Raw genomic sequence first — 14,006 nt, forward strand, 5'->3', positions numbered from 1 at the left:
AAGAAGAAAATCATAAAGACTCAGTCTGTAACCCAAAGACATTACTGTTAACATGTCAAATGCTTTAAAAAAATTTTAGAAAAATTCTGTTTTCTGTCTTACCACATATTTGCGTATTGTCCTAAAGTTCTCAAGGAAATTCATGTGGTTTAATTTTCTGTAACAGAAACCATTTATGCTTTGATTAATTCATTAAGTTATATTGTTTTATGTTTTCTATGCTTTATATTATTTTTATTATTTTCATTACTATTATAACAAATGTTAAGCACTTACTATGTGTCAGGAACCATGAGAAGTGCTAGTGAGCAAAATCACACGTGGAAATGTTTAGCACTTACTATGTGTCAGGAACCATGAGAAGTGCTAGTGAGCAAAATCACACGTGGACCTGCCCTAACGGTGCTTACACTCTGGGTTGGGAGAAGATCTAACATATAAATTATTATATAATTAATTACAAGTCTGATATGTTCTATCAAGAAATATACAGAACTATACGAGTGAATCACACAAACTTGACTGAGTTTGAGATACTTTAATAAGACTTGCAAATAGAGTCGTCAAATAGCAGTTGTTTCAATGCGTTCAAAATTGCAGGGCAACATGAGTTTGACAGTCATCCACCCACAAAAGATAATGGAAACCCTGTGTACTTATGAGAGGTACATACTCCCAAGAGAAGACAGTTTACAGCAAAAGACATCAGGAAGGCTACAGTTGAATGGCCAGGTGGAGGAGGCTGAGCCAAGAAATGATTCTGGAAACAGAGAGGCCAGCAAGAGAGGATAAGAGCCAGAGACTGTGATGTCAGGGAACCCTTGGAAGAGAGGGCATTCACAGAGAGAAATCAAGTAAGGGGAAGATGGAAAAGTCCATTGAGGTTAGCAAACTGGCCCTGGGGGACCTTACTGAGAGCAAAGTGATGGGGAAGGCACACTGAGGCGAGTTGCAGAGACTGCATTCAGCGAGCACACGCAACCACCTGGAGGAGTTTGGTTGTGAAGAGAAGAAAGAAAGAAAGATATGGCTATGTGTAGCCTACAGGAGCAAAGAGAAAGTTTACTTTTTTGTTTGCTTTGTCTCTCAAGTATTTAAATACCAATCAGGACCCTAGAGTTGAGGCTATGGCCTATTCATAGGCATTCTGCTTAATTAGTATAAAGCCTGGACTTCCGGATATTATTTAGAAGCGTTCAGGTGATTCTAACGGGCAGCCATATTTGAGAGCTGCTGTTCTAGGTCATACTTGCCCACATGTTTAGTTTAGAGTGAACACCAGTTTGCCCAGTATCAACTCAGTCCCAACATGCTAGACCTCTCACAGATTTACATCGGGACCAACGATTTAACAGGATCACCTCTTGGATCTATCCTGGGAAAGTTATCTTCTAGTGTTAATCTCCCTTAGTTTGCCAGGTTCAAAGCATCCTTGTCCCCACAGGGGGTATTTGATCTCCTTCAGTAGACAATTTCAAAATGATAATCTTTTAGTTATCTTTCTCACTAAAAACAAAGCCCAAAAATTCACGTAGCTTTTTTGCTGTCTCTCTTTGGTTCTTGGAGCATATTTTTTAAACTATGACCACATGGCTTCACAAATTAATGTTAAGGTCATTTCTTTCCTTTCAGTCTGTGTTTTTAAGTTCCTACTGCGTCATGATTAACACTGGAATATCATTTTAAAGTTTTAAACAACTATAAATATATACCATCTCAGTAATCACAAAAATGACACTGCAACTAGTTTGCAGAGAAAATGGAGGCCCAGAGAAATTGTATCATTCACCCAAGGTGACACAGCCAAAGAATAGTAAAGGAGGGCATGAGTCTAGATCCTCTGGTGGCATATCCACTGGCTATCAAGCTGGCTCTCCATTGCTGGTAGCTGCTTTACACGAACTCCCCTGTCTAGCAGTTTGTCTGGATGAAATACATATTGTTTGTACATATGTTTTTAGAGAGCAAAAACGCAACAGCAACAGAAGGTGAAGGTAGAGTACCTCACCTGATAATGGCAGCGTCATCAGGAGATCGTGCACATGTGCGTTTATGTTGGGAGCAGCATGAAGAGAAGATCCCAACAGAGTCAACACTCTTTGCTACTCAAGTAGATTCATAGAATTGTAGAGCTAGAGAGAAATCCTAGCCAAAATCTCTCATTCTATACAGGGGAAGTGACATCACATATAATTAGTTAATATCAAAGGTAATATTCAAATGCAGATGTTTTCAAAACATTCAATGTGTCTTTTCCCACTTGCATCAGAATAACAATTAAAAGCATCCAAATATTCGTACTTGAGGATGATGGAGAAAATGGAATCAATTTTTAAACTGAGTATAAAGCTGTTCTAGAAACATCTAGAATCTGGAACCTCGTTTCCAAAGATGCACTTTCCAATATGAAGGCCACTAGCCACTTGTAACAATTTAAATTTCAAGCAATTAAAATGAAATAAAACTTTAAATTTTGTTCCTTATTTATTCTAGCCACATTTCAAGTGCTCATTAGTTACATGTGGCAAGTGGCTACCATTTTGAATAATGGAGATTATAGAACTTTACCCTCATGGCAGAAAGTTCCACTGAGCAGCACTGATCTGCCTAGATTATGTCAGTCACTAAGTTATGAGCATTGCTAGCTTTTCCCAATAGCATTCTATAGAGACCGTAAATGCAACATCAAAAGCTGCTCAACTTTATTATTGGACATGTCACCCACCATGGTTTTAAAATCATACTTAGGAAGAAAAGGATAAACTTCCCAGAAGAAAACAAGTTAGAATGTTCACACAATAGAAGGAATCTGCTGCTGTCACAGTTACAATGCTGCTTGTCATTCAGCAACCCCAACAAGAAAATTGAAAAGTTGACAGGCAAAGGATAATATTTAACGGTATAATAATATTATAAAAAGAACCAATAAGACTATTTTAAAGCTATGTAAATTAGACTAGAAGAAGGATAAATATGAAAAGTACAGGAAATATAAAGTTAGTTTTGCTTGAAAAACAACATTGACGAAACACCAAGTGCCCCCCCAGTAAAGTCTGGGTTTGTGTGATGAGTGTGGGCAAGCATATATGTGTAAGCCTCAAAGGGGAGCCATATGCTGCATTGCCAAATCTTCTCAGTTCCTCGGTAATTCTAATTTGATCTTTATTTCAGATCAATGGTGGAGAGAAGCGACCTGCCTCTGACATGGGGAAAAAGCCAAAAACCCCCAAAAAGAAGAAGAAGAAGGACCCCAATGAGCCCCAGAAGCCTGTGTCTGCCTACGCATTGTTCTTTCGTGATACTCAGGCTGCCATCAAGGGCCAAAATCCAAATGCTACCTTTGGTGAAGTCTCTAAAATTGTGGCTTCGATGTGGGATGGTTTAGGAGAAGAGCAAAAACAGGTAAGAAAGAATGCCAAGAGGAGTGGCAGTTGACACACTTTAAGAACATGTAGGCATTCAAAAAAAAAATGGCTTCGGAGGACTTTGGGTGAATTTTTTGATGCCAGAACTAAGGCTGAGAATGTGCCCCATCAGAACCAGACTTCGGGAGCCTTTCACATAATTTTATACTCCTTTATTGCTCCTTCATAAATAGCCTGTTAGTTTCCTTTGTTTCAAGTTTTATATACTGTAGTTACTTTTGGAAGGACTTTGACATGTCCTAGCCAGGATGACATCATTCCTTAATGTGGCCAATGTGATCATAAAGACTAAAAAAAAAAAAAAAAAAAAATACTGAAAGTATTTTGAAAACTGTCCACACCTCTCTTTAAGCACTTACTATTTACCCTTTGGTCATCAAAACCCTCTTTGCTCTTTGTTAAATGAACCTCAGATTTAAAGGTTTCTACCCTTAGCCGTTCCCTAAAGACCACCGGAGCATGTTATTCAATCCCACAGATACCGTATTTCTAGGCTGTGTTAAATGGGACCAGATGCCTGGTTATTTTCTTCTGGTGTGGATTGCCATGATGTGAGGACCATGCTGAGGGGGGCCATGTGGAGCACTCTGCATCTCAGCCACAGCAGAAGCAGTCCAGAACGTCTTGAGGAGGATGGGAATCATGGAGACAGAGCCAAGATTTCAGTACATAGATATAGCCCACCTCAATGAAGAAGCAATATTGATCCATATTTCTAAACCGGGGACCATATTGCCATTGTCGCCATCTAGAATGTCATTGTCAAAAAGAAAAAAAAATAGACAAGCATCATCACTAAGTTACAGTCAAAAGTGATTACACAGTTGCAGCTTTAGCTGCTGCAGGATACCAAATGGTAAAATGATGTAGTAGTCTCATAGCTGATTCTTGATAGAAACCTTTACCTTTCCTCATCAGGTCCGGGGAAGTATGTAAGAAACAAAGTCTCAAAGCTATATACATCTAGAAGGACCTCTATATTGTGAATATTGATCAACATCTAAATGTATACAGTTTCTTGCTCTTTTAAGAACACTTTCACATGATTTCTCTCATTTGGTCTGCTGAATACTCATAGATACTTTTATCTAAATTTTGTAGATTTTGCAATAGAGCCAGAGAGTTAGCTTTATTCATGTCATTCAACGAGTGTTTGTTGAGCATTTTCTATGTGCCCCAGGCACTGTTCTAGACACTAGAGATCTAGCAGAGAACAAAACAGACTCCCTCATTCTGTTGAATGGTTTGTCTAAGATTACTTGGCTGCTACATGAAATTACTGTGACTAGAACTTATCACTCTGTGAAATCAATTACGGTGGAAATGGTAGAACGAGTTAATAAGGAACATAGAACCCAAACCCCCACCCCAGTTCTCCCCAAGCCTTCTTTTCTGTAAGCCGAAGCTACCTTTGACAGTCTGAAATCTCTACACATTTTCTTACGTCCCTTTCAAGATTGCCGTTTCATAGGAAAGCACAGGCCTACCATGTAGAGCGCCATGTTGCAAGAGTCATCCTCCAGGACAGAAGACACACCACTGAAACATTCTCTATGCACTCAATTAAAATATCCATCTCACTAGTAATAAGGTAGTTGACATTGTGTTTTGTGCTTCTATTGAAAACCTAATATAGTTGTTTCAGGATTTCAGAGCCGATTTCTGCCCTACCACAGATCAGTTTGCTCTCACACTCCCAAAGCTGAGGTGTGGTCCCCAGTTGATGCTGGACATTCATGGTGGGATTCTACAGTAACTTCACTCTTCCACTCAGTAGAGCGTTACTGAATGAGAAACTAGCTGCGTATAGACCAGGAATCTCAACCTTATCCTTGTTCCAGATTTCATAACCATAATGCCTCCCGGTTCCGCCCCTGATACCACACACCAGGACATACCCCTCTCTCTACTTTAGTCACTACTGTGTGTATTCTTAGTTAGGCACAAGGCTTCAATGCTATAAACTCTTTTGCTTGGTGAGATAAAATTTCCCAGAGAAGACATTCAGAAAGTGATTTCTCTCCCTAGGGGTTATGTGCAGCAAGTCTCGTTCATCAGAGGACATAGTGATTCCCCTCTGAAGACTCAGCCCTCCCCTCTACCCAAGACTCAGCAACTAAGCTGGGTGTGGTGTTCCAAGGCTCATGTGTTGCTCCTTTAGCTTCCACTTTTCCAACAGTTTTATTCCACGAAACATCAGTAGCCTGTGCTGTCACTCGTCTGACTGCTCTTCTCTATCTCCCTGACCCCAGATACCGTTTCCTAATGATTTCCCACATTCACTAGAGAAACCGGTGTGGTTTTAAGACCAGTGGTTTAAAAGGGGGAGGTGTACAAAGGCCTTCCTTAGCCCAGGATCGGTCCTTCACATTATCGACGTTAAAAGTCAGTGTCTACACCCATGTCTCCGGTGGAAAGGATAATATTCATATGATGAAAATCAGGTAGTTCCTCAAGGCAGCAAATATAGAGCTGCAGGTCGTTCCCACTAATTCTATTATAATAAGGCCGTTTATTTTTATTACAGCAAGAGGGGAAACATTAAGATAATATTCCACATTCTTTTTGTGTGACCATATAAAGTATTTACAGACCCAAAGAATATGAGATTCACTGTTCTCAACTGTCATGTTAAAAAGGAAAATTACCCCCAGTCTCCCATACCGCCTTTCAAATTGGGGCTGAGCCTTTCTAATGCAGAGAGGATCATAGTTATGATGTAACATTTAAGGATTTCTAATTGTATACGTGTGATGACAAATGTTTTTCCTCTTTCTCTTGTGCATTTTATTTCCAATTTACTAAGTAACTCATAATGAGTCTACCTTTAGGTTCTGTCTTTTTTTTTTTTTTCCTTTAGGTTCTGTCTTAACAGAAACAGTTGGGGTCTGGGGAAAGAATTTGTTTTACAAATGAACGATGAAATTCTCTAACAATTGGCCTGTAGAACTCATTGTATATTACAAAGCAATTTCATGATCAGAACCCAGGTGTTAAAAAGTTATGCCAAGATTGTTTGGGAAAATACCTTAATAAACATAACCATCTTTTTCTCTTATTAAAAAAAATTAATATTTTAAAGATGGAGCACCATTACCAAATCGAGGTATTGGGAGCAGGGTGAGTCACTCTAAAGTGGCTTGTCCCCATGCTTTATGCTCCTTTGACTTAGCGGGGGTTCAACCTAGCTCATCCTTCCCTCTTACAAGATGATCTTGCTTACTAAAGACAGTGAGGCCGAAGATTATGCGAAAAAGTATGGTCCATTCCACACAGAGGATGCAGGCCCATACCGGGGACAAGCAGAGAGAGGGTCAAATGAATGAAATCAGACACTGTGCTTACAAAGGGGAGCATACTGCATCAGATGGGCCGCAGCTCAGCTGCTCGGTGGCTGTGTTTCTCCCACAGTTTGCAAGAATTGCCAGCAATCGCGAACATGCCTGCCTAGAATGCACATTTGGGCATCAAGAGAATTTTAGCAAAATATCCCAAAGTGTTATGATGGTGTATTACCACCTGTTCTTTCCCTTTATGTTGACTCATTGTGCCAATATAATATAGGATCTCTGTTTCGAACTTAAATTAATTGTATTTTCCCCTCATTTAATATTCAAATTTGGGAGCGCACATCCTGCCATGTATTTTCAAAGGAATGTTGCTGGAGCAGATTAGAGGCAGACCATTAAACTCCAAAATTTAGGCGTGTTCCGAGATCCCCCACGTGATGTCATTGGCATTGTGTAGGCAGCTGGTTCGGGTAGAAGCTAGGATTTCACGTGCCACAATTGTTTCAAAAATCCTGTTGTCATAATAGCCCACAATTATGAACAGCTACAAATATAAACACAAACCGGGGGAAAATGGACAAAATTATTGATGATTTATTAGGGGCTCTGAAAATTACAATATTTAAGGAAAAACAGCCATTAGTGAGATTACAATTGAATGCTTTCTTGACAGCCAGAGGGCACATGACTAATAGAGCTGCTGTGTGTTTATATCACATGCTTCCTCATTGTGGAGGATAGGCGGGAATGAGAAGCCACTGCAGAAGGGCAGATCTTTATTTTCACAGTCCATGGTGAGGGAGCAATTGTATGTACTTTGGTTTCTGTGAAGAATCTCTCAAAGAAGAAAAACTAAAAGGAAGCTGAAAGAAGCGATAAAAATCCTCCAGGAACACGAGACCTCCCTTAGGAATCATTCCTACCAAAGCCACTGAACAAACTTCACATATCAGAGATCTCCCCATTTTAATACTTTGGAAGTTGGTGCTGAATCTGGAAGGGAAGGAGGATTGTGTTTGGGATTCCAACCAGAGGTTTTAAATGCTAATGAATCGTAAGACAATGGAGAGCCCACTGCAGAAGCATACTAAGTCATTCAGAAGGCACTAGATGGAGAAAGGGAAATAAAACTTTAAGTATTGCTGTGATGTTGGTCTTTGCTACTTATCTTGCACTGACTGGAACCTACAGAGAGTGAAAAATAATAACTTAACAATATCACGCCCTTTATATTAGGCTCCTTGGAGTTTCAGCAACCCTCAGCATCTTTTTTATGAGGTTTCAGCTAAATTTCTTGTCTATCCCCATTATTTCTGAATTCTCTGATTCTGGTCACTGAAGTATAAGATCCGGGTCCACAGTGACAATAGCGAACAAATCAAACCCTACTAAATTAAAGAGTCCATCCAGCTTTGAAGCCGAAGGGATTGGTCCAAGGAACTATAAAAGGGTTCTCGGGTCCTTTTTAGCCACGGAAAGGCAGCTCTTAAGTGGAAAAGGAAAGTCACCTTAAATCAGAACCAGATGTAAATTACTAAATGAACCTTAAGTTCCCAAGTGGAGACACAGTTGGGCTGTAATACATTTAGCAAATTACAAACAAAATGTTCTTGTTTACATTACATTAAATGGCTTTAAAGCTTCAGCCAAAGAGCTAAATAAACACGCTGTTATGCTAAAAATGGAGTGGAAGGCCTGTTCGGAGTTTGAGTATATTCAGGAGAAACGGCAGCCCACGGTGCCGGGGGAGTATATTTTTGTAAACGTTCATCCTGTCGTGCATGGAGGAGGAGAGTAGATTTACCTCCAGATCCAGAGCCTAATGAGCAGATCTCACTTGCAGCGAAACTGTTTGAATACTGTAACATATGCCTTCTTTCAGGATGCATAATTCATATCCAAGGATATTAGCCATAGCAGCTCAGCTCAATAGCAACACCTCATTATTTTATCCCTCAGTATTTATTCCTATGTTTGACGCCTCATGAAATTACTGTTAATGTGTTTATATAAGGGCAGATCTGACACAAGTGGCAAGAATGTAATTTCCTACTCATTCTTTCCTGCTGCTGTGTCCTCTTCCCTGGGTAGAAGTGGCAAGTGTAAATAGTTAATTTGCTTCAATTATGAGCCTGTCCTGCTAAATTAGAAGCAGCAGGGATATGAAGAGCCAGAATTATACTTATGAGGCAGCTGACAAATCCTCTGAGCCCATGGAATCAAATCATTTACTCCTCATTGGTGCTCAAACACCCACTAGAGGAGTGCGGCCAGGGATCCCCCCTCCTTATCTTCCGATAAAATTTGGATTTTACGTCAACAATACTTAAGGTTAACTAAAATCCTGTTGCACTGTAACATTCACACATGTGTTTATCTTAGCCATTTCCTTATGAACAGTATGTGTGTTTCCTTTTTTTTTTTTTTTCCAACCGGGAGTGAAAAATGTGAAACAATGGTTCATGTATAAACTGTAGAATATAAGAAAAGTTTAATTCCTAAAAATGTGCAACTGAGGAATTAATTTTAATAATTTTTTTAGATGAAATGGTGAGGCTTTTTCAGTTCCAAAATGCAGGTATGGATGTATCCATAGAACTGTTGGCGCGTAATGGAATTATTGCATGCGGACGTAAACCAGTGTAGGACACGTGTGGAAATATCTTAGGCTCATATACAGTGGAAGCAGACATTTCACTTGCAAGTTTCCATGACACTGATGGAGAGAGAATTTGAAGAAAATACTCCTTCAAGCCAGTTGTGCTTTATGTATTATCGGTGGAAATATTTGAAGCGGATGGGTTGTATATCTATATACCCAATCCTCTATTTCCACCGGTGTGCATTTTAACGTAGGAGACGCAATTCAGAACTTCATCGTGCACGCTGCGCGCCCATGCTTATACTCACAAAAGGAGAAATCTGGCCCTCGAGACTCTACACTCAATCGCACGTATTTCCTGAGCACCTACTATGTACCAAGCGTGGCCCTGTTTGCTGGGCTTCATCTGTAGACGGTGCTAGTGGGTGTCAGAGAGACTCATCAAGGGGAGTTTTCCTGCAGCTAGGAGGAGCCATTGAGTCAACCAAGGTGGATCTAGGATACCGGATGGTTCACCACATGGTTTTGCTCTGTGTGTTGCAGGATATTGGGTAAAATAACTATCCATTTTAGTCTATGTTTTCTTATCTGTAAAATGAGAGTACTGATACCATTGCAACCTTCTTGTTGAAAGAATTAAAAACTGTAGATAGAGGTAGAGCCTGCCACACACACAAAAGGCACACAACAGAGGCATGTTTTTAATGCCTTTTTTGATTCTGTAACTTCAGTTTCTCCCATCACATTCGGCTCAGAGTGGGCACCCAATATATTGTTAAGTGTGATTGAATGACATCATGCTTCCAGCCACCCTCATTTAATAAATCAACACATATATTTTGTAGCCTTTTTTTTTTTTTCAGACAAAGAGCTTGCCTACCCTTCCATAAGCAGGTTGCACCATTATTGTGTCGACCATTTGGAGGGATCAGATGGTCAGCAAAAGAATTGATAGCAAGATTTTTGTCACATCGTACAATATTTTCAGTCCTCTGAATACCACTTTATAAATGTCTTTGAGCTGCGGAATGCTTAAGAAAACGCTGAGCAAGTTACACATGATGGAAATTTAACCACATTTAAGTACTACGTTCTATATAAAATACAGATGCATTTGCTCTAGCTGTCCTAAATAATAACAGCATTGAAAGAAGCTGCAAACGTTAATTTCTAAAGGATATAGCAGGGAATTGTGATTAAATTATTATTTCTTATACATAACTGTACTTCTAAGCATTTTCTATAAATAAGAACTTGTAGTAGGGACAAAAAAAAAAAACCCTACGCTTGAAGTCAACCAAAAGGAAAAATGCCTTTTAGGTTTTTTTTATAGTGTTTGAATAGAATACAGAATTGGAAGAATTATACGTTTTTTTTTTCTTATTATTACTGCAAAGACTTGGTTGAAATAAACTACAACTATAGAGATTAACTAAGGGCCAGAGCAGAAAAGAAGGAAGGAAGAAGGAATTAAATGGTATTTATAAGATTTTCCTTTTTTGTATGAGTTAGATGGATTGTTTGTTTGGGGAAGAAGCAGAAAGTAGAAAAGGAAAATGACAGATTATATTAGCCTTTTTTTCTGTTTGAGTTTATCATATTCACTGATATTGAACTGCTGATTTTAATTAGGGATTAACAGCCTAGAAAAACATGTGTCCATGCTGGTATTTAGTGCATTTCCAAAATGATTCAGTGAATCACTAGATTATATGAACAGGATTTGGATTCTCTAGAATTGCTATTTGATGTCGATCTACATATGTTTTTGATTAGCCATTATATATGTTTTAGTTTAACCACTAAGATGCAGTCCTTAGATAGGATATGGTAGCTTTCTTAGGATAACAAAGCACAGCATATAACTAAGTTAGGACAGGATGAATTCAAAAGTGTTTGGATGAGCTGGGGAAAATGATAAATGATGTATTATGATTTTTAAATCCTCATCTGGCCAACTTTGCACTTTATTTCAAACAGCTGTAGACCATTTGGAAGCCATTTTGTAGCTTGGCCGAGTACTAATATTTACTGTATGAACCACATATCTTTAAAATATTTGTGTTTCCCTGAGGGAGAGAGACCGTTTCTTTCCCAAACTTAACTTTGACATAAATCAGACCCATCCTTCTAGGTTAGAAGGTTTGATCATTGCTGAGCTTGTTCCTAGCCAAACACCATCAGCGTCATCTTCGGTTTCTGTAAGTAGGAGACCTTCTCCATCCGTGATTTGAGGCTTTGAAACATTTTTGAGGAACTCTTTACTGATGGTTTTTAAATAGCTGTTCTAAAGTCAGGGTTTCCCACTTCACCTGTATGTGGAATTCTTAACATGGTTTTATCACTCTCTCAAACATTTGAGTTCTTGCCCTCTTTGGACATATCCATCAACTATAGAATTCAGAAAGCATCCATGTGCAATCTTAGAAGGTAGCATGAGAAAGACATACAGGGTATATAATACAGGAGCCATTAGGTAGTTCTCAAAGGTGAAAGTTCTAAATTACCATCAGGGAAACCACCTCAGATTTTAATTTCACTCTGGGCTACTCCCCTTTAACCGCAATTACAGAAATATACCTCCTGAAGTGACCACCCTTTGAATCCTGCTTCTGAACATCTGCAGCTATGCAGGAAAGAGCGGACCCATCGATCCACATAATATGACATGATGAGTTTACTCTTTTCTAAAGTGGTATGTAGGCACTTTTGTGATGATCCCACATAGCCAATCATCAATAGGCAATAGGGAGCCATTTCTAGAAAACAGGGCACTCTGAATGCTAGTCAGGTATCCTGTAACCACATCGATCCCAGAGTGAAACAAGGGGGCACATATCCAGCCCGAAACCTATTGAGTTAGCCACCTTTCTCCAGTGGTTGTTAATCAACGAATTTCAGGAAAGTTAACACTTTGTGTGATGTTAACTCCTGGGAGCCCAGCAAAGGCACAGCCCTGTAGTAACACTGTTGCTGTTTCAGTGGAAACCAAAGGCAAGAAAGATGGCAGATGCTCTAATCAGGCCATCTGACAACACCATCTTATTTATGGTTACTTAGAAAACGATGCTTTTGGTCAATGCTATAGGCCAAAGACTGTTATATTTGCCTTTGGAAGTCAAATGAACCCTCTTTAGCTGACTGGGGGTCACTTGGAGTAGCGTATGAATAAAAATATGTTGGAATTATTTCGAGTATACAAATGCATATTACCATCGAAGATATACTTACTAAATATTTGCTGCAAAGTCCTGAATAGCATCTCTCTCTGTGTGGGGAGAAAACCCTCTCAAAAACAGTTTTAAGGTATTAAAAGTAAATGTAAACATTGTCAGCTTAAGATCATTACTTGTAAATCATGTCTTGGAGAAGAGGTTGAAGGGAAAACTATAAACAGCAATCTGTCTCTCAAGAAAAAAAAAAGCAATAAAAAGCAGGAGAGCTCTGTGTTTCTGACTGGGGCTGAATCAAGGCATCTACTATACACACAGACCATACTATTCAAAGGCATTTGTTGTAGGCTGACATTTGTTTGTTTTCACGTGTGCATTCCCGAACAAAGAATCTGAATTTGACTTCCAATAAGTAGCTCAGTGAATTCAGAATACTCTTGTACTTGAACCAAGGAATTTATTGGCTTTTTTACTAATAAACTTGTTTTAAGTTTCTTTGGTTTTATATTCAGTAGAGATGACACAATGGTTATATGATGATATTGCATGAATTCTTAATTGTCTTATGGTGATTGCCTTTTATTTTACCAAAATGTAGAAGTCTAGGCTGAAGACCTCCCAATAAGAAAACAATTAACACATTCATTTTATAGGGTCTTTTATAATTTTGTTGACAAGGTTAGTCATTTGTTTACCTTAAGTGAAATGTTCTGCTTTAACTAATATATTCATGAGTAAATAATATCTCTCACATCTTGAATTTTGCAGTTGGAGACTGGGCTCAGCAAACCACCTTTGGCATTAGAAACCATAAATTGACCTCTGCTGCTGACTTGGGCAGATATTTGGTCTTTAGACATAATTTATATTTAACGACCCTGACTAATTCTAAAGCCACTTTTCAATACTGATCTGTGTCTGTTTTTGAGCTCAGCATTACAAAATATTAGCCAAGCCTCATTCCCTCCTATAAAATTCAAGATGTGGGGAATTTAAAAATAGTTCTATTGATGAAAATACATTTCCATTTACACAGTAAATGGTGAAAAATATTTTATTCTTTAGGGCTGATTTCAAAAGATTGCCAAAAACAGACTCTAAAGCCTTGAAAGAATCAACTTAATGGCAGCCGACAACCATGTGTGTTCACTTTGCTAATCTTTCATTTTCGACTCTAATGACTCCTTTCTGTTTAACCTAGCGATGTGACCTTTAGCATACCAGCAAGTCATTTTTCAGTACTTTTGCTCCATTTAGGATGATTTTACTTTTATTTTCAAGATGATTCCCTCTGAAAGATGAAAAGCTTCTGTAAAATGAAATTCATTTCAGAACATTTGTATCTCTTCACAATGAGGTGTCCACAGATCCATGTCATCCAATGTCTTCGTTGGAAAGGGCATGACCAGAGCAAGCTACACGGCACGGCGTGCATTACAGTCCTTGGCCACTCAGCATCCCCATTCCACTCCCCAAATGTGTCTTTGACCGCCATAGCCGTTTCCTGAGTCTTTGA

At 38.9% G+C, this 14,006-nt stretch overlaps 1 protein-coding gene across 2 annotated transcripts in view; it reads left to right on the top strand.

The window, feature by feature from the left end:
• Positions 1-14,006, top strand: part of TOX (thymocyte selection associated high mobility group box) — a 298,896-nt gene that overhangs the window by 262,756 nt on the left and 22,134 nt on the right. For both annotated transcript variants that reach the window (XM_028110446.2, XM_028110455.2), the window contains one exon: positions 3,172-3,402. In XM_028110446.2, coding sequence (XP_027966247.1) covers positions 3,172-3,402 — 231 coding nt within the window. The remainder of the gene's footprint in view (positions 1-3,171; positions 3,403-14,006) is intronic.

The sequence above is a fragment of the Eumetopias jubatus genome, unplaced genomic scaffold, assembly GCF_037043125.1.
Source record: "Eumetopias jubatus isolate StellerSeaLion01/CBP00866 unplaced genomic scaffold, mEumJub1_p1.0 scaffold_4, whole genome shotgun sequence".
Classification (NCBI taxonomy): domain Eukaryota; kingdom Metazoa; phylum Chordata; class Mammalia; order Carnivora; family Otariidae; genus Eumetopias; species Eumetopias jubatus.